The sequence below is a fragment of the Oncorhynchus kisutch genome, linkage group LG17 (genome assembly GCF_002021735.2).
Source record: "Oncorhynchus kisutch isolate 150728-3 linkage group LG17, Okis_V2, whole genome shotgun sequence".
Classification (NCBI taxonomy): Eukaryota; Metazoa; Chordata; class Actinopteri; order Salmoniformes; family Salmonidae; genus Oncorhynchus; species Oncorhynchus kisutch.
In genome coordinates, this window is record NC_034190.2 from 83,009,477 (window position 1) to 83,033,179 (window position 23,703).

The 23,703-nt window shown below is 44.9% G+C and overlaps 1 protein-coding gene across 1 annotated transcript in view; it reads right to left on the minus strand.

Moving 5' to 3' along the window:
- LOC109885864 (laminin subunit alpha-5) overlaps positions 1-23,271 on the minus strand; it is a 281,944-nt gene extending 258,673 nt beyond the window's left edge. The window contains 2 exon segments of the mRNA XM_031793358.1: positions 15,931-16,083; positions 22,714-23,271. Of these exon segments, the coding sequence (XP_031649218.1) occupies positions 15,931-16,083; positions 22,714-23,007 (447 nt within the window). The 5' untranslated portion in view covers positions 23,008-23,271.
- Positions 23,272-23,703: the final 432 nt, after the last annotated feature.

The window sequence follows — 23,703 nt, forward strand, 5'->3', positions numbered from 1 at the left end:
CATCTCTGATCAGTCTTCTCCTTGTATGAGCTGAAAGTTTAGAGGGACGGCCAGGTCTTGGTAGATTTGCAGTGGTCTGATACTCCTTCCATTTCAATATTATCGCTTGCACAGTGCTCCTTGGGATGTTTAAAGCTTGGGAAATCTTTTTGTATCCAAATCCGGCTTTAAACTTCTTCACAACAGTATCTCGGACCTGCCTGGTGTGTTCCTTGTTCTTCATGATGCTCTCTGCGCTTTTAACGGACCTCTGAGACTATCACAGTGCAGGTGCATTTATACGGAGACTTGATTACACACAGGTGGATTGTATTTATCATCATTAGTCATTTAGGTCAACATTGGATCATTCAGAGCTCCTCACTGAACTTTGCTGCACTGAAAGTAAAGGGGCTGAATAATTTTGCACGACCAATTTTTCAGTTTTTGATTTGTTAAAAAAGTTTGAAATATCCAATAAATGTCGTTCCACTTCATGATTGTGTCCCACTTGTTGTTGATTCTTCACAAAAAAATACAGTTTTATATCTTTATGTTTGAAGCCTGAAATGTGGCAAAAGGTCGCAAAGTTCAAGGGGGCCGAATACTTTCGCAAGGCACTGTAGTAGCATGTCAGGTGGTTAGGGGGGCCAATGTAGTAGCATGTCAGGTGGTTAGGAGGGCCAATGTAGTAGCATGTCAGGTGGTTAGGAGGGCCAATGTAGTAGCATGTCAGGTGGTTAGGAGGGCCAATGTAGTAGCATGTCAGGTGGTTAGGAGGGCCAAAGTAGTACCATGTCAGGTGGTTAGGAGGGCCAAAGTAGTAGCATGTCAGGTGGTTAGGAGGGCCAATGTAGTAGCATGTCAGGTGGTTAGGAGGGCCAATGTAGTAGCATGTCAGGTGGTTAGGAGGGCCAATGTAGTAGCATGTCAGGTGGTTAGGAGGGCCAATGTAGTAGCATGTCAGGTGGTTAGAAGGGCCAATGTAGTAGCATGTCAGGTGGTTAGAAGGGCCAATGTAGTAGCATGTCAGGTGGTTAGGAGGGCCAATGTAGTAGCATGTCAGGTGGTTAGGAGGGCCAATGTAGTAGCATGTCAGGTGGTTAGGAGGGCCAATGTAGTACCATGTCAGGTGGTTAGGAGGGCCAATGTAGCAGCATGTCAGGTGGTTAGGAGGGCCAATGTAGGAGCATGTCAGGTGGTTAGGAGGGCCAATGTAGTAGCATGTCAGGTGGTTAGGAGGGCCAATGTAGTAGCATGTCAGGTGGTTAGGAGGGCCAATGTAGTAGCATGTCAGGTGGTTAGGAGGGCCAATGTAGTAGCATGTTCAGGTGGTTAGGAGGGCCAATGTAGTAGCATGTCAGGTGGTTAGGAGGGCCAATGTAGTAGCATGTCAGGTGGTTAGGAGGGCCATGTAGTAGCATGTCAGGTGGTTAGGAGGGCCAATGTAGTAGCATGTCAGGTGGTTAGGAGGGCCAATGTAGTAGCATGTCAGGTGGTTAGGAGGGCCAATGTAGTAGCATGTCAGGTGGTTAGGAGGGCCAATGTAGTAGCATGTCAGGTGGTTAGGAGGGCCAATGTAGTAGCATGTCAGGTGGTTAGGAGGGCCAATGTAGTAGCATGTCAGGTGGTTAGGAGGGCCAATGTAGTAGCATGTCAGGTGGTTAGGAGGGCCAATGTAGTAGCATGTCAGGTGGTTAGGAGGGCCAATGTAGTAGCATGTCAGGTGGTTAGGAGGGCCAATGTAGTAGCATGTCAGGTGGTTAGGAGGGCCAATGTAGTAGCATGTCAGGTGGTTAGGAGGGCCAATGTAGTAGCATGTCAGGTGGTTAGGAGGGCCAATGTAGTAGCATGTCAGGTGGTTAGGAGGGCAATGTAGTAGCATGTCAGGTGGTTAGGAGGGCCAATGTAGTAGCATGTCAGGTGGTTAGGAGGGCCAATGTAGTAGCATGTCAGGTGGTTAGGAGGGCCAATGTAGTAGCATGTCAGGTGGTTAGGAGGGCCAATGTAGTAGCATGTCAGGTGGTTAGGAGGGCCAATGTAGTAGCATGTCAGGTGGTTAGGAGGGCCAATGTAGTAGCATGTCAGGTGGTTAGGAGGGCCAATGTAGTAGCATGTCAGGTGGTTAGGAGGGCCAATGTAGTAGCATGTCAGGTGGTTAGGAGGGCCAATGTAGTAGCATGTCAGGTGGTTAGGAGGGCCAATGTAGTAGCATGTCAGGTGGTTAGGAGGGCCAATGTAGTAGCATGTCAGGTGGTTAGGAGGGCCAATGTAGTAGCATGTCAGGTGGTTAGGAGGGCCAATGTAGTAGCATGTCAGGTGGTTAGGAGGGCCAATGTAGTAGCATGTCAGGTGGTTAGGAGGGCCAATGTAGTAGCATGTCAGGTGGTTAGGAGGGCCAATGTATTTTATTTTTTTTATTTATTTATTTTTTTTATTTTACCTTTATTTAACCAGGTAGGCAAGTTGAGAACAAGTTCTCATTTACAATTGCGACCTGGCCAAGATAAAGCAAAGCAGTTCGACAGATAAAACGACACAGAGTTACACATGGAGTAAAAACAAACATACAGTCAATAATGCAGTATAAACAAGTCTATATACAATGTGAGCAAATGAGGTGAGAAGGGAGGTAAAGGCAAAAAAAGGCCATGATGGCAAAGTAAATACAATATAGCAAGTAAAATACTGGAATGGTAGTTTTGCAATGGAAGAATGTGCAAAGTAGAAATAAAAAAATAATGGGGTGCAAAGGAGCAAAATAAATAAATAAATAAAAATTAAATACAGTTGGGAAAGAGGTAGTTGTTTGGGCTAAATTTTAGGTGGGCTATGTACAGGTGCAGTAATCTGTGAGCTGCTCTGACAGTTGGTGCTTAAAGCTAGTGAGGGAGATAAGTGTTTCCAGTTTCAGAGATTTTTGTAGTTCGTTCCAGTCATTGGCAGCAGAGAACTGGAAGGAGAGGCGGCCAAAGAAAGAATTGGTCTTGGGGGTGACTAGAGAGATATACCTGCTGGAGCGTGTGCTACAGGTGGGAGATGCTATGGTGACCAGCGAGCTGAGATAAGGGGGGACTTTACCTAGCAGGGTCTTGTAGATGACATGGAGCCAGTGGGTTTGGCGACGAGTATGAAGCGAGGGCCAGCCAACGAGAGCGTACAGGTCGCAATGGTGGGTAGTATATGGGGCTTTGGTGATAAAACGGATTGCACTGTGATAGACTGCATCCAATTTGTTGAGTAGGGTATTGGAGGCTATTTTGTAAATGACATCGCCAAAGTCGAGGATTGGTAGGATGGTCAGTTTTACAAGGGTATGTTTGGCAGCATGAGTGAAGGATGCTTTGTTGCGAAATAGGAAGCCAATTCTAGATTTAACTTTGGATTGGAGATGTTTGATATGGGTCTGGAAGGAGAGTTTACAGTCTAACCAGACACCTAAGTATTTGTAGTTGTCCACGTATTCTAAGTCAGAGCCGTCCAGAGTAGTGATGTTGGACAGGCGGGTAGGTGCAGGTAGCGATCGGTTGAAGAGCATGCATTTAGTTTTACTTGTATTTAAGAGCAATTGGAGGCCACGGAAGGAGAGTTGTATGGCATTGAAGCTTGCCTGGAGGGTTGTTAACACAGTGTCCAAAGAAGGGCCGGAAGTATACAGAATGGTGTCGTCTGCGTAGAGGTGGATCAGGGACTCACCAGCAGCAAGAGCGACCTCATTGATGTATACAGAGAAGAGAGTCGGTCCAAGAATTGAACCCTGTGGCACCCCCATAGAGACTGCCAGAGGTCCGGACAGCAGACCCTCCGACTTGACACACTGAACTCTATCAGAGAAGTAGTTGGTGAACCAGGCGAGGCAATCATTTGAGAAACCAAGGCTGTCGAGTCTGCCGATGAGGATATGGTGATTGACAGAGTCGAAAGCCTTGGCCAGATCAATGAATACGGCTGCACAGTAATGTTTCTTATCGATGGCGGTTAAGATATCGTTTAGGACCTTGAGCGTGGCTGAGGTGCACCCATGACCAGCTCTGAAACCGGATGTAGTAGCATGTCAGGTGGTTAGGAGGGCCAATGTAGTAGCATGTCAGGTGGTTAGGAGGGCCAATGTAGTAGCATGTCAGGTGGTTAGGAGGGCCAATGTAGTAGCATGTCAGCTGTTTAGGAGGGCCAATGTAGTACCATGTCAGGTGGTTAGGAGGGCCAATGTAGTAGCATGTCAGGTGGTTAGGAGGGCCAATGTAGTAGCATGTCAGGTGGTTAGGAGGGCCAATGTAGTAGCATGTCAGGTGGTTAGGAGGGTTAATGTAGTAGCATGTCAGGTGGTTAGGAGGGCCAATGTAGTAGCATGTCAGGTGGTTAGGAGGGCCACTGTAGTAGCATGTCATGCTTTACACTGTAGGCAGTACAAGTAAGGGCCACAGTGACAGACCGGACTGATAATGTCAGGACTACAGACCGGACTGATAACGTCAGGAGTACAGACCGGACTGATAACGTCAGGTCTACAGACCGGACTGATAACGTCAGGTCTACAGACCGGACTGATAACGTCAGGAGTACAGACCGGACTGATAACGTCAGGTCTACAGACCGGACTGATAACGTCAGGAGTACAGACCGGACTGATAACGTCAGGACTACAGACCGGACTGATAACATCAGGACTACAGACCAGACTGATAACGGCAGGACTACAAACCAGACTGATAACGGCAGGACTACAGACCGGACTAATAACATCAGGACTACAGACCGGACTGATAACGGCAGGACTACAGACCGGACTGATACACACACACACAGAACACACACACACACACACACAACACACACACACACACAGCACACACACACACTCAAAATGCATTTGACATTTAAATCAAAGACAGAATATGAATGGTCTCCTTTCCCGGTTCGAATACTTATTTCCCTGCCTCTGTCTCCCCCTCCCCCCTCCCCCCTCCCTCCTCCCCCCTCCCCCCTCTTTCTGGGCATCGTTAGGAGCGGCTGGGGAACTTGAGTAACTCATTAGAAGAGCTGTATAATGGGAGTCCCGAGGGGGAGGGGGGAGGGGGGGCGGGGGCCCCCTCCCTAAAGTTAAGAGAGGACCATGTTTTTAGATCCAGTAAAAATATGGCAGCTGTGAAAGTGACATGGATAACAAGACTTTACTGCTTTACTGCCAAAAAAAACAGCTTTACTGCCAACGGCTCCTGACTGGCTAACTAACGATGTGGAAAGGCTATCTATGATGCACCACAGCCTGAACTAGACCGTAGAAACCCTACATCCCACCCACTCCACAGCCTGAACTAGACCGTAGAAACCCTACATCCCAACCACTCCACAGCCTGAACTAGACCGTAGAAACCCTACATCCCAACCACTCCACAGCCTGAACTAGACCGTAGAAACCCTACATCCCAACCACTCCACAGCCTGAACTAGACCGTAGAAACCCTACATCCCAACCACTCCAGCCAGACTGTAGAAACCCTACATCCCACCCACTCCACAGCCTGAACTAGACCATAGAAACCCTACATCCACCCACTCCAGACTGTAGAAACCCTACATCCCACCTACTCCACAGCCTGAACTAGACCATAGAAACCCTACATCCACCCACTCCAGACTGTAGAAACCCTACATCCCACCTACTCCAGACTGTAGAAACCCTACATCCCACCTACTCCAGACTGTAGAAACCCTACATCCCACCCACTCCACAGCCGAGCATCACATCGCCAGCAAATCTCTTCAAGAAAGATCCATTCTTCCTTCAAGGGAAGAGTCAGATAGTAATTTAATAGTACTATTCTGACCAAAAAGATCCTATCAAATGACTATTATGTAAGAACAAGTATGTGAACCGATTGGAATTATCTGGATTTCTGTATGAATTTGACATACAATTTGATCTGATCTTCATCTAAGTCACAACAATAAGACAAACACAGTTTGCTTTAAACTAATAACACACCAATGAATTGTATTTGTCTTGTCTATGTTGAATACATCATTTAAACATTCACCAGTGTAGGTTGGAAAAAAGTATGTGAACCCCCCTAGGCTAATGACTTCTCCAAAAGCTAATTGGAGTCAGGAGTCAGCTAACCTGGAGTCCAATCAATGAGACGAGATTGGAGATGTTGGTTAGAGCTGCCCTGCCCAGTAAAAAACACTCACAAAATATGAGTTTGCTATTCATAAGAAGTATTGCCTGATGGGAACCATACCTCAAACAAAAAGAGATCTCAGAAGACCTACGATTAAGATTTGTTGTCTTGCATAAAGCTGGAAAGGGTTACAGAAGTATCTCTAAAAGCCTTGATGTTCATCAGTCCACGGTAAGAAAATTTGTCTATAAATGGAGAAAGTTCAGCACTGTTGCTCCTCTCCCCAGGAGTGGCCGTCCTGCAAAGACGACTGCCAAAACACAGTGCAGAATGCTCAATGAGGTTAAGAAGAATCTTAGTGTGTCAGCTAAAAAAATCTCTGGAACATGCTAACATCTCTGTTGACAAGTCTACGATATGTAAAACACTAAACAAGAATGGTGTTCATGGGAGGACACCATGGAAGAAGCCACTGCTGTCCAAAAAACCCATTGCTGCACGCCACAGCGCTACTGGAAAAATATTCTGCGGACAGATGAAACTACAGGTGTTTGGAAGGAACACACAACACTATGTGTGGAGACAAAAAGGCCACAGCACACCAACATCAGAACCTCATCCCAACCCTAAAGTATGGTGGAGGGAGCATCATGGTTTGGGGCTGCTTTGCTGCCTCAGGGCCTGGACAGTTTGTTATCGTCGACAGAAAAAACGAATTCCCAAGTTTATCAAGACATTTTGCAGGAGAATGTAAAGTCTATCTGTCTGCCAATTGAAGTTCAACAGAAGTTAGGTGATGCAACAGGACAAGAACCCAGAAGACAGAAGTAAATCAACAAAGGAATGGCTTGAAGAGAAGAAAATATGCCTTCTGGAGTGGCCCAGTCAGAGTCCTGACCTTCTGGAGTGGCCCAGTCAGAGTCCTGACCTTCTGGAGTGGCCCAGTCAGAGTCCTGACCTTCTGGAGTGGCCCAGTCAGAGTCCTGACCTTCTGGAGTGGCCCAGTCAGAGTCCTGACCTTCTGGAGTGGCCCAGTCAGAGTCCTGACCTTCTGGAGTGGCCCAGTCAGAGTCCTGACCTTCTGGAGTGGCCCAGTCAGAGTCCTGACCTTCTGGAGTGGCCCAGTCAGAGTCCTGACCTTCTGGAGTGGTCCAGTCAGAGTCCTGACCTTCTGGAGTGGCCCAGTCAGAGTCCTGACCTTCTGGAGTGGCCCAGTCAGAGTCCTGACCTTCTGGAGTGGCCCAGTCAGAGTCCTGACCTTCTGGAGTGGCCCAGTCAGAGTCCTGACCTTCTGGAGTGGCCCAGTCAGAGTCCTGACCTTCTGGAGTGGCCCAGTCAGAGTCCTGACCTTCTGGAGTGGCCCAGTCAGAGTCCTGACCTTCTGGAGTGGCCCAGTCAGAGTCCTGACCTTCTGGAGTGGTCCAGTCAGAGTCCTGACCTTCTGGAGTGGCCCAGTCAGAGTCCTGACCTTCTGGAGTGGCCCAGTCAGAGTCCTGACCTTCTGGAGTGGCCCAGTCAGAGTCCTGACCTTCTGGAGTGGCCCAGTCAGAGTCCTGACCTTCTGGAGTGGCCCAGTCAGAGTCCTGACCTTCTGGAGTGGCCCAGTCAGAGTCCTGACCTTCTGGAGTGGCCCAGTCAGAGTCCTGACCTTCTGGAGTGGCCCAGTCAGAGTCCTGACCTTCTGGAGTGGCCCAGTCAGAGTCCTGACCTTCTGGAGTGGCCCAGTCAGAGTCCTGACCTTCTGGAGTGGCCCAGTCAGAGTCCTGACCTTCTGGAGTGGTCCAGTCAGAGTCCTGACCTTCTGGAGTGGCCCAGTCAGAGTCCTGACCTTCTGGAGTGGCCCAGTCAGAGTCCTGACCTTCTGGAGTGGCCCAGTCAGAGTCCTGACCTTCTGGAGTGGCCCAGTCAGAGTCCTGACCTTCTGGAGTGGTCATGTCGGTCCTGACCTTCTGGAGTGGCCCAGTCAGAGTCCTGACCTTCTGGAGTGGCCCAGTCAGAGTCCTGACCTTCTGGAGTGGTCATGTCAGTCCTGACCTTCTGGAGTGGCCCAGTCAGAGTCCTGACCTTCTGGAGTGGCCCAGTCAGAGTCCTGACCTTCTGGAGTGGCCCAGTCAGAGTCCTGACCTTCTGGAGTGGCCCAGTCAGAGTCCTGACCTTCTGGAGTGGCCCAGTCAGAGTCCTGACCTTCTGGAGTGGCCCAGTCAGAGTCCTGACATTCTGGAGTGGCCCAGTCATAGTCCTGACCTCAACCTGATTGAGATGCTGTGGCATGACCTTAAGAGAGCGGTTCACACCAGACATCCCAAGAATATTGCTAAACTGAAACAGTCTTGTAAAAAGGAATGGTCCAACATTCCTCCTGACCGCTGTGCAGGTCTGATCTGCAACTAGAGAAAACGTTTGGTTGAGGTTATTGCTGCCAAAGGAGGGTCAACCAGTTATTAAATCCAAGGGTTCACATACTTTTCCCGCCCTGCACTGTGAATGTTTACACGGTGTGTTCAATAAAGACGTGAAAATAAAGATATTAGTTTAAGCAGACAGTGTGACACTTAGATGATCAGATCAAATTTAATGACCAATTTATGCAGAAAATCAAGGTAATTCCAAAGGGTTCGTATACTTTTTCTTGCCATTGTAATTCCTAATTCTCTGGTTCTGACTGGCTGGTACTGTACTGTAAAGCAACAACCAAGGAATCCATTGTGATGATCTGAGACCTAAACACTTATCCCCAAGCCTGGCAGTCTGCTAATGCCAGGAACAGTTACAATGAGCAGAGAGAGAGAGAGACAGAGGAGAGTGTGTGTGTGTGTGTGTGTGTGTGTGTGTGTGTGTGTGTGTGTGTGTGTGTGTGTGTGTGTGTGTGTGTGTGGTGTGTGTGTGTGTGTGTGTGTGTGTGTGTGTGAGAGAGAGAGAGAGAGACACCACTGAGCTGACTTGGGATAAATAAAACTTGCTTGGCTGAACCTAGGCCTGTCTTGCTTTGCCAGAAACCACTAACTTATGATGGGCAGATTGGGCCACAAGGCCTGTCCCAGTCACTCCACAAGGCCTGTCCCAGTCACTCCACAAGGCCTGTCCCAGTCACTCCACAAGGCCTGTCCCAGTCACTCCACAAGGCCTGTCCTTCTTTTTGGTTTTCTCAGGTGTTTTAGGGAATTGCAGGAAACTTCCCTCTCTCCCAGTATTAGGAAGGGTATTGTTTTTGTGTGGTCTGCTCTTGGATTTTTTTTTGTAAGGGTTGATACTAGAGGTCGACCAATTAGAGCCGATTTCAAGTTTTCATAAAAATCGGAAATCTGTATTTTTTGTCAGTTAAGTCAGTTAAAAACACATTCTTATTTTCAATGACGGCCTAGGAACAATGGGTTAACTGCCTTGTTCAGGGTCAGAATGACAGATTTTCACCTTGTCAGCTCAGGGGGATCCAATCTTGCATTATCATTATTTATTTGAGGCTAAATTGATTTTTATTGATGTATTATATTAAGTTAAAATAAATGTTCATTCAGTATTGTTGTAATTGTCATTATTACAAGCCCCAGGACAGCAACACAAACAGACCCAACCAAATCATGAGAAAACTAAAAGAGAATTACTTGACACATTGGAAATAATTTACCAAAAAACATAGCAAACTAGAATGCTACCTGGCCCTAAATAGACAGTACACAGTGGCAGAATACCTGACCACTGTGGCTGACCTGAAATTAAGGAAAGCTTTGACTATGTACAGACTCAGTGAACATAGCCTTGCTACTGAGAGAGGCCTCTGTAGAGACCTGGCTCTCAAGAGAAGACAGGCTATGTGCTCACTCTCCACAAAATGAGGTGGAGACTGAGCTGCACTTCCTAACCTCCTGCCAAATGTATGACCATTTAGAGACACATATTTCCCTCAGATTACACAGATCCACAAAGAATTAGAAAACAAACCCAATTTTGATAAACTCCCATATCTACTGGGTGAAATTCCACAGTGTGCCATCACAGCAGCAAGATTTGTGACCTGTTGCCACGAGAAAAGGGCAACCAGTGAAGAACAAACACCATTGTAAATACAACCCATATTTATGCTTATTTATTTTATCTATTATTTTTAATTTAAATTTTAAATTCTATCTTTATTTAACGAGGCAAGTCAGTTAAGAACAAATTCTTATTTTCAATGACGGCCTAGGAACAGTGGGTTAACTGCCTGTTCAGGGGCAGAACGGCAGATTTGTACCTTGTCAGCTCGGGGATTCGAACTTGCAACCTTTCGGTTACTAGTTCAATGCTCTAACCACTAGGCTACCCTGCCTCTAACCACTAGGCTACCTTCTCTAACCACTAGGCTACCTTCTCTAACCACTAGGCTACCCTGCCTCTAACCACTAGGCTACCCTGCCACCCCAAATGAATAGTTTCAGGAAATACTTCACATTGAACGTAAAGATTATATTTTATCAACATTTTTGTTGGTAGAAATTCCTTCTGGAACATGGTTTAGCCACAGAAAAAAGCCAGCAACCTTCCCGCTAGTCATGATTGGCTGAGATAATGAGTGGGCTGGACATGCCGAGAGATGAGTTCGGATTGGTCTGCCATGTAGCAGGCTTCTGTTTATAATATGAGCTGGTCAGTATGTGTAGGTAATCCTTTCTAACGCTGCTATTCTGAATGACATCACGTAGTAGATCTGCATAAGTGTTGCTTTCCACTTTCTGGAGGACCCCGTTTTGAAATCAGTGGAATTAGAGTATGATAGCTAAGGAGCTGGAGAAAATTCTGGCGTTTGATTGCAAATATGCAGACGGAGACAAAAAGAGAACACACAGAAGGCTGTTGTATAAAACAGCTGTCTACGGATTACATCTTCAAACTAAGGGCAACCATGACATCTGTGACAGAGAGGGAGAAGCATCCATCCATGTACACGATGGGTAAGAGACTCTAGCTAGCTACATTTTCAGATATTACACGTTTCTAATTTTGTCAAAAAGTCATTTTAATTTCAAGTTAAAGCGTACTGCTAGCTAGCTAATGTGACATGTATGATCTGCGTAGTAATATTATTAGTGTCTCAGAGCCATTTGCCAGTTATAGACTAATGTTAGCTAGCTAGCATTGAACCTGGTTGATTAGCTACCTTCAGATTCATGCAGGGTAGTAACGTTATGAGTTGGGATTATGGTTCATTGTTTAGCTCGCTAGCTAGCTAGCTGCATGTCTAAACAAAAGACTCCACTATGCAAGTAACTATTTCAATAGACTGTTCATGATGTCACTGCGACAACTGTCGATAGACGTAGCTGGTAAATTTGCTCTGTCTATCTACTCCGATTTCAGAGCACTCGTCTGTGTGCCAGAGCGCAGAATAACTGACAAATTTACGAAAACGCTCAATACCCGTTGAAGATGGCCGGTGTCCGTAAACGTGCTCTCTGAACGCTTCGAGAGCGGAGCGCTCTGCATTTACGAGCGTCCAATCTGACAACGCTCTGAGTTTACAAATGCCCAGAGCACACTCTGGCACTCCAGATTCAATTTACAAACACACCTGTACTATAAACCAGCCTTTAGTCTTGAAATCTTTGGTTGTTTAGTAGATGGCCTCACATGGGAATCCTTAAAGAGATGGGTGAAATATGAGAGAGAGAGAGAGAGAGAGAGATGGGAGGAGAGAGGTAAAGAGTATTTATGCTGCAGTAGTTTATGTGTCGGGGGGCTGGGGTCAGTTTGTTATATCTGGAGTACTTCTCCTGTCCTATTCGGTGTCCTGTGTGAATCAAAGTGTGCGTTCTCTAATTCTCTCCTTCTCTCTTTCTTTCTCTCTCTCGGAGGACCTGAGCCCTAGGACCATGCCCCAGGACTACCTGACATGATGACTCCTTGCTGTCCCCAGTCCACCTGGCCATGCTGCTGTTCCAGTTTCAACTGACCTGAGCCCTAGGACCATGCCCCAGGACTACCTGACATGATGACTCCTTGCTGTCCCCAGTCTACCTGGCCATGCTGCTGCTCCAGTTTCAACTTCCACCTGACTGTGCTGCTGCTCTAGTTTCAACTGTTCTGCCTTATTATTATTCGACCATGCTGGTCATTTATGAACATTGAACATCTTGACCATGTTCTGTTATAATCTCCACCCGGCACAGCCAGAAGAGGACTGGCCACCCCACATAGCCTGGTTCCTCTCTAAGTTTCTTCCTAGGTATTGGCCTTTCTAGGGAGTTTTTCCTAGCCACCGTGCTTCTCCACCTGCATTGCTTGCTGTTTGGGGTTTTAGGCTGGGTTTCTGTACAGCACTTTGAGATATCAGCTGATGTACGAAGGGCTATATAAATAAATTTGATTTGATTTGATTTGAAGAGAGAGGGGAGGAGAGAGATAGAGAGAGAGAGGAGGAGAGAGATAGAGAGAGGGGGGGAGAGAGAGAGAGACCCATATTTATGCTTATTTATTTTCCCTTGTGTACCCTTAACCATTTGTACATCGTTGCAACACTGTATATATAATTAATATGACATTTGTAATGTCTTTATTGTTTTGAAACTTCTCTATGTGTAATGTTTAATGTAAAAAAAAAATGTTTATTTCACTTTTGTATATTATCTACCTCACATGTTTACCATGCCAATAAAGCCCCTTGAATTGAAAGAGAGAGAGAGAGAGAGAGAGAGAGAGAGAGACAGAGAGAGACAGAGAGAGAGAGAGAGAGAGACAGAGAGAGACAGAGAGAGAGAGAGAGAGAGAGAGACAGAGAGAGACAGAGAGAGAGAGAGCGATATGAATTACCTGAGCACTGAGCATTTCCACCCAGGTTTGAGTCCCAAACGGCCACCTATTCCCTATAGTGTGCACTACTTTTGTGCACACTATAGGTCAAAAGTCAGTGTACTACGTAGGGAACAGGGTGCTATTTGGGACGTAATCTATCGGTAAGTAGAGAAATATAAAAACAGTCCATATCAATGCCAGGAAGCGTTGAGTTCCGAACAGTGTTGTTGCCCTGTTGGCACCATGCCATCTGCTGCATGTGAAAAACAATGTCCTACTTTAGCTACTAGTGAGAGAGACAGAACGATTATATCTCAGTACTGTATACCAGTGTATATCTCAGTACTGTATACCAGTGTATATCTCAGTACTGTATACCAGTGTGTATATCTCAGTACTGTATACCAGTGTATATATCTCAGTACGTCTAGGATCAGATTGGCCTTTTAGATCAGAATGAATAGAAGGATATGAACAGGGGGATCAGGACTCCTTCTCTCTGAACACAAGGGGGAAAAGAGAGAGAGAGAGAGAGACACACAGAGAGAGAGAGAGAGAGAGAGAGAGAGAGGCAGAGAGAGAGACAGAGAGAGAGAGAGAGAGAGAGAGAGAGAGAGAGAGAGAGAAAGAAAGAAAGAAAGAAAGAAAGAAAGAAAGAAAGAAAGAAAGAGTTGAGCCTTCAGACATGCTGTTTTAGAGGCTAAAGGTCACCCGAGAATTCTACTCAATACTCCATTGAGCTATACTTAAAACATTTTACATCTTCCCCAATATTTGGAACCAAGGACTGATCACCACAATCCACATATGTGGAGACAAATTTGACCCCAATAACTACTGTGGGATATGCATCAACAGCAACCTTGGGATAATCCTCTGCATTATCATTAACAGCAGACTCATACATTTCCTCAGTGAAAACAATGTACTGAGCAAATGTCAAATTGGCTTTTTACCAAATTAACGTAGGACAGACCACGTATTCACCCTGCACACCCTAATTGACAAACAAACAAACCGAAACAAAGGCAAAGTCTTCTCATGCTTTGTTGATTTCAAAAAAGCTTTAGACTCAATTTGGCATGAGGGCCTGCTATACAAATTGATGGAAAGTGGTGTTGGGGGGAAAACATATGACATTATAAAATCCATGTACACAAACAACAACAAAAACACACACATTTCCTCCCACAGGGCCGTGGGGTGAGACAGGGATGCAGCTTAAGCCCCACCCTCTTCAACATGTCTATCAACGAATTGGCGAGGGCACTAGAAAAGTCTGCAGTACCCAGCCTCACCCTACTAGAATCTGAAGTCAAATGTCTACTGTTTGCTGATGATCTGGTGCTTCAGTCCCCAAACAAGGAGGGCCTACAGCAGCACCTAGATCTTCTGCACAGATTCTGCCAGACCTGGGACCTGACAGTAAATCTCAGTAAGACCAAAACAAGGCCTAAACATCAGCGCCACAGGTAACTTCCACAAAGCTGTGAACGATCTGAGAGACAAGGCAAGAAGGGCCTTCTATGCCATCAAAAGGAACATAAAATTGCCACCTAAAAGGAAGCGATGCTCAAACCTTCCATAACAAAGCCATCACCTACAGAGAGATTAACCTGGAGAAGAGTCCCCTAAGCAAGCTGGCTCTGTTCACAAACACAACCAGAGCCCACAGAGCAGCAACATAATTAGACCCAACCAAATCATGAGAAAACAAAAAGATAATTACTTGACACATTGGAAAGAATTAACAAAAAAACAGAGCAAACTAGAATGCTATTTGGCCCTATCTTGTGTCCTTTAACCATTTGTACCATTTGTACATTGTTAAAACACTGTATATATATAATATGACATTTGTAATGTCTTTATTGTTTTGAAACTTCTGTATGTGTAATGTTTACTGTTCATTTTTATTGTTTATTTCACTTTATATATTATCTACCCTCACTTGCTTTGGCAATGTTAACACATGTTTCCCATGCCAATAAAGCCCTTGAATTGAATTGAATTGAGAGAGAGAGAGAGAGAGAGAGAGAGAGAGAGAGAGAGAGAGAAGAGAGAGAGAGAGAGAGAGAGAGAGAGAGAGAGAGAGAGAGAGAGAGACATTGAGAGACAGAGAGAGACAGAGACAGAGAGAAACAGAGAGAGAGAGAGAGAGAGAGAGAGAGAGAGAGAGAGAGAGAGAGAGAGAGACAGAGAGAGAGAGAGAGACAGAGAGAGAGAGAGAGAGAGAGAGAGAGAGAGAGAGAGACAGAGAGAGACAGAGAGAGACAGAGACAGAGAGAAACAGAGACAGAGAGAGAGAGAGAGAGAGAGAGAGAGACAGAGAGAGAGACAGAGAGAGAGAGAGAGACAGAGAGAGAGAGAGAGAGAGACAGAGAGAGAGAGAGACAGAGAGAGAGAGAGAGAGAGACAGAGAGAGAGAGAGAGAGAGAAGAGAGAGAGAGAGAGAGAGAGAGAGAGAGAGAGAGAGAGAGAGAGAGAGAGAGAGAGAGATACAGAGATACAGAGAGAGAGAGATACAGAGAGAGAGAGAGAGAGAGACAGAGAGAGAGAGAGAGAGACAGAGAGAGACAGAGACAGAGACAGAGAGAAACAGAGACAGAGAGAGAGAGAGAGAGAGAGAGAGAGAGAGAGAGAGAGAGAGAGAGAGAGAGAGAGAGAGAGAGAGACAGAGAGAGAGACAGAGAGAGAGAGAGAGACAGAGAGAGAGAGAGAGAGAGACAGAGAGAGAGAGAGAGAGACAGAGAGAGAGAGAGACAGAGAGAGAGAGACAGAGAGAGAGAGAGAGAGACAGAGAGAGAGAGAGAGAGAGAGAGACAGAGAGAGAGAGAGACAGAGAGAGAGAGAGACAGAGTAGAGGATAACAGAGAAGAGAAGAGCAGTTTCCTGGTGTAACTGTACACCTCCACAGAAACAACAAAAGAACACAGCTCTGTGTGGTGCATCAGATGACAGGTGGTACAACAGTAGGTTACAGTGACAACACAATGACAGATACGTGAGAGAGAAAGAGGTAGAGTTGGGGGGGGGGGTGTACATGTAAAGTATAATGTCTTACCTGTCCCAGGTCCAGGGTAACGTTGACCTGGTTGAACTCTGTGCTGCGGGAGAGAGGAGGACTCTGCCACCACCTCTCTGTCCCGTCGATGGCATTGGAGATGGGGTGGGCTCTGTCACTGTCCCCCATGGCGCAGGTGTCACAGTACTGACCCTGAGGACGCACAGACCACTGAGTTTAGAAGTTTAGGGAGAGAGGGAGGGAGGGAGGGGGGGGGGGGGGTATACAGCATCATTCACATATTGACTTCAATCATTCCTTAATCACAGAACTAACCAAGACATGGAGTATGGAGCAGAATTCTCGGGGGACCTTTCGCTTCTAAAACAACAAGTCTAAAGGCTCAATTCAATTCAATTCAATTCAAGGGCTTTATTGGCATGGGAAACATGTGTTAACATTGCCAAAGCAAGTGAGGTAGACAACATACAAAGTGAATATATAAAGTGAAAAACAACAAAAATTAACAGTAAACATTACACATACAGAAGTTTCAAAACAGTAAAGACATTACAAATGTCATATTATATATATATACAGTGTTCTAACAATGTACAAATGGCTAAAGGACACAAGATAAAATAAATAAGCATAAATATGGGTTGTATTTACAATGGTGTTTGTTCTTCACTGGTTGCCCTTTTCTCGTGGCAACAGGTCACAAATCTTGCTGCTGTGATGGCACACTGTGGAATTTCACCCAGTAGATATGGGAGTTTTTCAAAATTGGATTTGTTTTCGAATTCTTTGTGGATCTGTGTAATCTGAGGGAAATATGTCTCTCTAATATGGTCATACATTGGGCAGGAGGTTAGGAAGTGCAGCTCAGTTTCCACCTCATTTTGTGGGCAGTGAGCACATAGCCTGTCTTCTCTTGAGAGCCATGTCTGCCTACGGCGGCCTTTCTCAATAGCAAGGCTATGCTCACTGAGTCTGTACATAGTCAAGGCTTTCCTTCATTTTGGGTCAGTCACAGTGGTCAGGTATTCTGCCGCTGTGTACTCTCTGTGTAGGGCCAAATAGCATTCTAGTTTGCTCTGTTTTTTTGTTAATTCTTTCCAATGTGTTAAGTAGTTATCTTTTTGTTTTCTCATGATTTGGTTGGGTCTAATTGTGCTGCTGTCCTGGGGCTCTGTAGTGTGTGTTTGTGTTTGTGAACAGAGCCCCAGGACCAGCTTGCTTAGGGGACTCTTCTCCAGGTTCATCTCTCTGTAGGTGATGGCTTTGTTATGGAAGGTTTGTGAATCGCTTCCTTTTAGGTGGTTGTAGAATTTAGCAGCTCTTTTCTGGATTTTGATAATTAGTGGGTATCGGCCTAATTCTGCTCTGCATGCATTATTTGGTGTTCTACGTTGTACACGGAGGATATTTTTGCAGAATTCTGCGTGCAGAGTCTCAATTTGGTGTTTGTCCCATTTTGTGAAGTCTTGGTTGGTGAGCGGACCCCAGACCTCACAACCATAAAGGGCACTCTCTCTCTCTCTCTCTCTGTCTCTCTCTCTCTCAATTTAATTTAATTCAAAGAGCTTTATTGGCATGGGAAACATATGTTTAAATTGCCAAAGCCAGTGAAATAGATAAATAACTATCTCTCTGATTCACTGTCTCTCTTATTCTCTGTCTCTCTGATTCACTGTCTCTCTGATTCACTGTCTCTCTCTCTGTCTCTGTTTCTGTCTCTCTTACTCTGTTTCTATGTCTCTCGGTCTCTGTCCATGTGTCTCTCTCTCTCTCTGTCTCTGTCTCTCTTACTCTGTTTCTATGTCTCTCTGTCTCTGTCCATGTGTCTCTCTCTCTCTGTCTCTGTTTCTGTCTCTCTCTCTGTCTCTGTTTCTGTCTCTCTTACTCTGTTTCTATGTCTCTCTGTCTCTGTGTCCACGTGTCTCTCTCTCTCTCTCTCTGTCTCTGTTTCTCCATCTCTGTTTCTCCGTCTCTGTTTCTCCGTCTCTGTTTCTCCGTCTCTGTTTCTCCGTCTCTGTTTCTCCGTCTCTGTTTCTCCATCTCTGTTTCTCCGTCTCTGTTTCTCCGTGTCTCTGTCTCTGTGTCTCTGTCTCACTCTTTCTCTCTTTCTCCTTCTCTGTCTTATTCCTCTTCTTTACACTTAGTCGGCTCATCTGACAAAAATATAACATTTTCGAGTTAAGATTCAACTTCAGTTGTTGCCGACGCATCATTGTTCCCTTATTGCCGATGTTCTTCAATATTTCTATTGAATAGCATCGAACAAATAACAACCTGTCAACCCAACATTTATCTATAATCTGTTGCAGCAGACAAAAGTTCACAGTTCAGTACAGGTCAGTACAGGTCAGTACAGGTCAGTAGAGTTCAGTACAGGTCAGTATAGTTCAGTACAGGTCAGTAGAGTTCAGTACAGGTCAGTAGAGTTCAGTACAGGTCAGTACAGGTCAGTACAGGTCAGTAGAGTTCAGTACAGGTCAGTAGAGTTCAGTACAGGTCAGTACAGGTCAGTACAGGTCAGTACAGGTCAGTAGAGTTCAGTACAGGTCAGTACAGGTCAGTAGAGTTCAGTACAGGTCAGTACAGGTCAGTACAGGTCAGTAGAGTTCAGTACAGGTCAGGACAGGTCAGTACAGGTCAGGACAGGTCAGTAGAGTTCAGTACAGGTCAGTACAGGTCAGTACAGGTCAGTACAGGTCAGTACTGGTCAGTAGAGTTCAGTACAGGTCAGTACAGGTCAGTACAGGTCAGTAGAGTTCAGTACAGGTCAGTACAGGTCAGGACAGTTCAGTAGAGTTCAGTACAGGTCAGTAGAGTTCAGTACAGGTCAGGACAGGTCAGTACAGGTCAGTAGAGTTCAGTACAGGTCAGTACAGGTCAACCCAGTGTCAACAACCCAGCATCAACAACCCAGCATCAACAACCCAGCATCAACAACCCAGCATCCATAACCCAGCGTCCATAACCCAGCATCAACAACCCAGCATCCATAACCCAGCATCCATAACCCAGCACCCAGCATCAATAACCCAGCATCAATATCCCAGCATCAATAACCCAGCACCAATAACCCAGCACCAATAATCCAGCACCAATAACCCAGCATCAACAACCCAGCATCAACAACCCAGCATCAACAACCCAGCACCAGTAACCCAGCATCAATAACCCAGCACCAATAACCTAGCATCAACAACCCAGCATCAATAACCCAGCACCCAACACCAATAACCCAGCATCAATAACCCAGCACCCAACACCAATAACCCAGCATCAATAACCCAGCATCAATAACCCAGCACCCAACACCAATAACCCAGCATCAACAACCCAGCATCAACAACATAACGTTGCTCTTTGTTAAAACAAAACAACCCAACTAAGTGACCCAGCGCCTGCAACCCAGCAGTTGGGTCAAACAAGACAGTATTGTTTTTTTAGAATGCAGGGAATTAGTTCTAGAACAGAACATTACAGGAACAGTTTCTCCGTCATTTGCATGTTCTAGACATCCTTTGAATGTTCTAGAATTTTGTATAGAATGGACGTTTTAGTTCCTTACTGGTGACCGTTTCTAGAGGCAGTACGAGCACTCCCTCCCCACCTCATCCCCTCCCCTTCCCAAGGCCTTTTCTCTCTATGGTAGTGCTCCAAGTGGCACCCTATTCTCTTTAAAGCACACTTCTTCTGACCAGGGGCAGGGCCCATAAGGGTCTGGTTAAAAAGTTGTTTGTTATATAGTGAAAAGGGGGCCGAAATAAGGTTACCTAATTTCCTCATGGATGAAATCCCTGCCAAAATGCTACTGCTGCCTGCTCGGATTTGACTCATGCTTGCACATTTCACTGAATACCTGTGTTCATTGTTTTTTTTATTTAATCTTTATTTAACCAGGTAGGCCAGTTAAGAACAAGTTCTCATTTACAACTGCTACCTGGCCAAGATAAAGCAAAGCTGTGCGACACAAACAACAACACAGAGTTACAGGTGGAGCTTCAGTTTCTAAGAACAGTGTTACATCTTGCCTCAACTGATTTGGGGAAATTATTCTCTATGCAAGCTACTAACGTCCTGCCCTTTTAACACTGGTCGGTTTCCACAGTCACCACCTTCTGTTTCCAAATGAAGGCTACCCCAGTGATGGGTTTCACCAGGCTACCCCAGTGATGGGTTTCACCAGGCTACCCCAGTGATGGGTTTCACCACGTGGGTTCCCTTACTTCTGCTTGTTCTTGGTTAGCACCCAGTTTTCATAACACTTTTACTATGGTTGTTGCAACAGTGCCTGATCTCAGATCTCATCATGTGGTTGTGTTCTATGTACAAACATACGTAGCACATCTCCTCATACTGTACCAATACATATAGCGATGAGGTCATCATTACACCTCCTCATACTGTACCAACACATATAGTGGTGAGGTCATCATTACACCTCCTCATACTGTACCAATACATGTAGTGATGAGGTCATCATTACACCTCGTTATACTGTACCAATACATGTAGTGGTGAGGTCATCATTACACCTCGTCATACTGTACCAATACATATAGTGATGAGGTCATCATTACACCTCCTCATACTGTACCAACACATATAGTGGTGAGGTCATCATTACACCTCCTCATACTGTACCAATACATATAGTGGTGAGGTCATCATTACACCTCCTCATACTGTACCAACACATATATTGATGAGGTCATCATTACAACTCCTCATACTGTACCAATACATATAGTGGTGAGATCATCATTACACCTCATACTGTACCAACACATATAGTGATGAGGTCATCATTACACCTTGTTATACTGTACCAATACATATAGTGATGAGATCATCATTACACCTCATACTGTACCAATACATATAGTAGTGAGGTCATCATTACACCTCGTCTTACTGTACCAATACATTTAGTGATGAGGTCATCATTACACCTCCTCATACTGTACCAACACATATAGTGGTGAGGTCATCCTTACACCTTCTCATACTGTACCAATACATATAGTGATGAAGTCATCATTACACCTCGTCATACTGTACCAATACATATAGTGATGAGATCATCATTACACCTCCTCATACTGTACCAATACATGTAGTGATGAGGTCATCATTACACCTCGTTAAACTGTACCAATACATGTAGTGGTGAGGTCATCATTACACCTCGTCATACTGTACCAATACAGATAGTGATGAGGTCATCATTACACCTCCTCATACTGTACCAATACATATAGTGATGAGGTCATCATTACAACTCCTCATACTGTACCAATACATATAGTGATGAGGTCATCATTACACCTCCTCATACTGTACCAATACATATAGTGGTGAGGTCATCATTACACCTCGTCATACTGTACCAATACATATAGTGATGAGGTCATCATTACACCTCCTCATACTGTACCAATACATATAGTGGTGTGGTCATCATTATACCTCCTCATACTGTACCAATACATGTAGTGATGAGGTCATCATTACACCTCGTCATACTGTACCAATACATATAGTGATGAGGTCATCATTACACCTCCTCATACTGTACCAACACATATAGTGGTGAGGTCATCATTATACCTCCTCATACTGTACCAATACATGTAGTGATGAGGTCATCATTACACCTCGTCATACTGTACCAATACATATAGTGATGAGGTCATCATTACACCTCATACTGTACCAATACATATAGTAGTGAGGTCATCATTACACCTCGTCATACTGTACCAATACATATAGTGCTGAGGTCATCATTACACCTTGTCATACTGTACCAATACATATAGTGGTGAGGTCATCATTACACCTCATCATACTGTACCAATACATATAGTGATGAGGTCATCATTACAACTCCTCATACTGTACCAATACATATAGTGATGAGGTCATCATTACACCTCCTCATACTGTACCAATACATGCAGTGATGAGGTCATCATTACACCTCGTTATACTGTACCAATACATATAGTGATGAGGTCATCATTACAACTCCTCATACCATACCAATGAATTTGGTGATGAGGCCATTCATTATCTGTTTTCCAGGAGCATTCCTCTGAGATGAGGCCATACTCCCAAACTAGTTAATATAATGCCATGTTGCATTCAGTCTCTGCTGTTCATTCAATTAAGCCTTTAATCGATTGAACTGTTGTACCCCATCAAACCCAAAATAGAAGCTTGTTTTACTCCATTGTCTGTACACAAAGAAAAATGTAAACAAACACTATGCAGCCTCAAAACGTGGTTAAAACTATAACGTTGATGTCAATGGACGGTCATTCTTTGCAGCCATAGTTCTTGTCTATTAATTTGAGAGCGGACTTACCAAAATTCTGATTTCCCGCTTTAACGTATGTGTAGCTACCAATCTCTTTCAGAAACTACGGGTAGGCTAATTACGAAGTTAATATCGAATAAGTAATGATGACCTCACCACTATATGTATTGGTACAGTATGAGGAGGTGTAATGATGATTCATAACTCATTCATAAAGTCTCCTATCTCGGCAACACCACCACTGTTCCTCTCACCGCACGGATCACTCACTCCGCGGTATGTGGAGACAGGTGTTAACGAAAGTGCAGAAAATAGCATACCCTATACTTCTTTAAATATTACACTAATAATACTCATTTAAAAGAAGGCTGGTTTTGTTGTAGCCTAGATTAAAGTTAGTAAATACATAATACAGGTTGTAGAAAACGTGTATTGCCCCGTTACCAATGCCTGACTTGATTAGTAATGACGCAACAAAAAACTATAAACGTATTTAAAATTCTTACCTGGATGGTTTGACTCGGGTCCCCTGACACTGGTCCTCCGACCAGCTTGCAGTACAAATCACGTATCGATCGCCCATTGTCCCCTTCTCCGCAGGTCGCTGTCGCCGTGACTTTGGTCCCTTCCGCTAGGTTAAAATAAGGTGGGTGCAGGCTGTAGCCATTCACCCGGTTGGTTGGCAGCTCCTGGCCCTGCGCCGAGAGGCCGCAGATTAGCGGACATAACAGCAGCAAAACAAGCCGCGTAGGGCCGCCAGCCGCCAGGGATCGAGTCACCAGCACCGGTCCCTTCGCCATAGTCACCTTTCGGTGCTCTGCAGCAGTTCGTTAGATAAATAGACGACTTGGCTAGAGAAAAAACAACCGAGAAAAAAAACAATAGCAATTAACTACAATAACCGATATGATAAACTTTCCTGGTTTATTAAAAAGTAGAAATCGATGGTAAAAGCGATAGAAAAGAGGTCAACGGTTAGCTCTGAAACATTGAGCAGTGGAGAGCTGTCTGTGCGCTGAAAGCCTGTTGCTGTGGTGGCTGTCTCTCGCTTGGGCGGGCACCTATCTGTGCTGAGCTCTATTCCGTCCTCTCTCTCCCTCCACTCCTCGCTCTCTTTCTGCCCGTGTGTCTGAACCGGGGTAGCTCAATGCCACGGGTTACTGTAGGGAATATGATGCGTCAGTCTGTACAAACTCAACCTGTTCTCAGAGCATTTCTCATTATTCTGTATGTAAAATCCGAGACACTCCATTTAGTATGATATGTTGCGTTTTGTGTGGTATGTATTAATTTGTAGATGTCCATCATCCATTTCGGATGATATGTTACTAATTACAAATCGTATTTTATGTTACGAATTTGAAAATTGTACAATATGTTACGAATTTGCGAAAAACGTATGTTATGTTACGAATTCTAGCTAGGTGCTAACATTAGGTAGCTCGCTAACGTTAGCTAGGCTATGGTTTAATAAAGGTTCAATTTAGGAGTTAGAT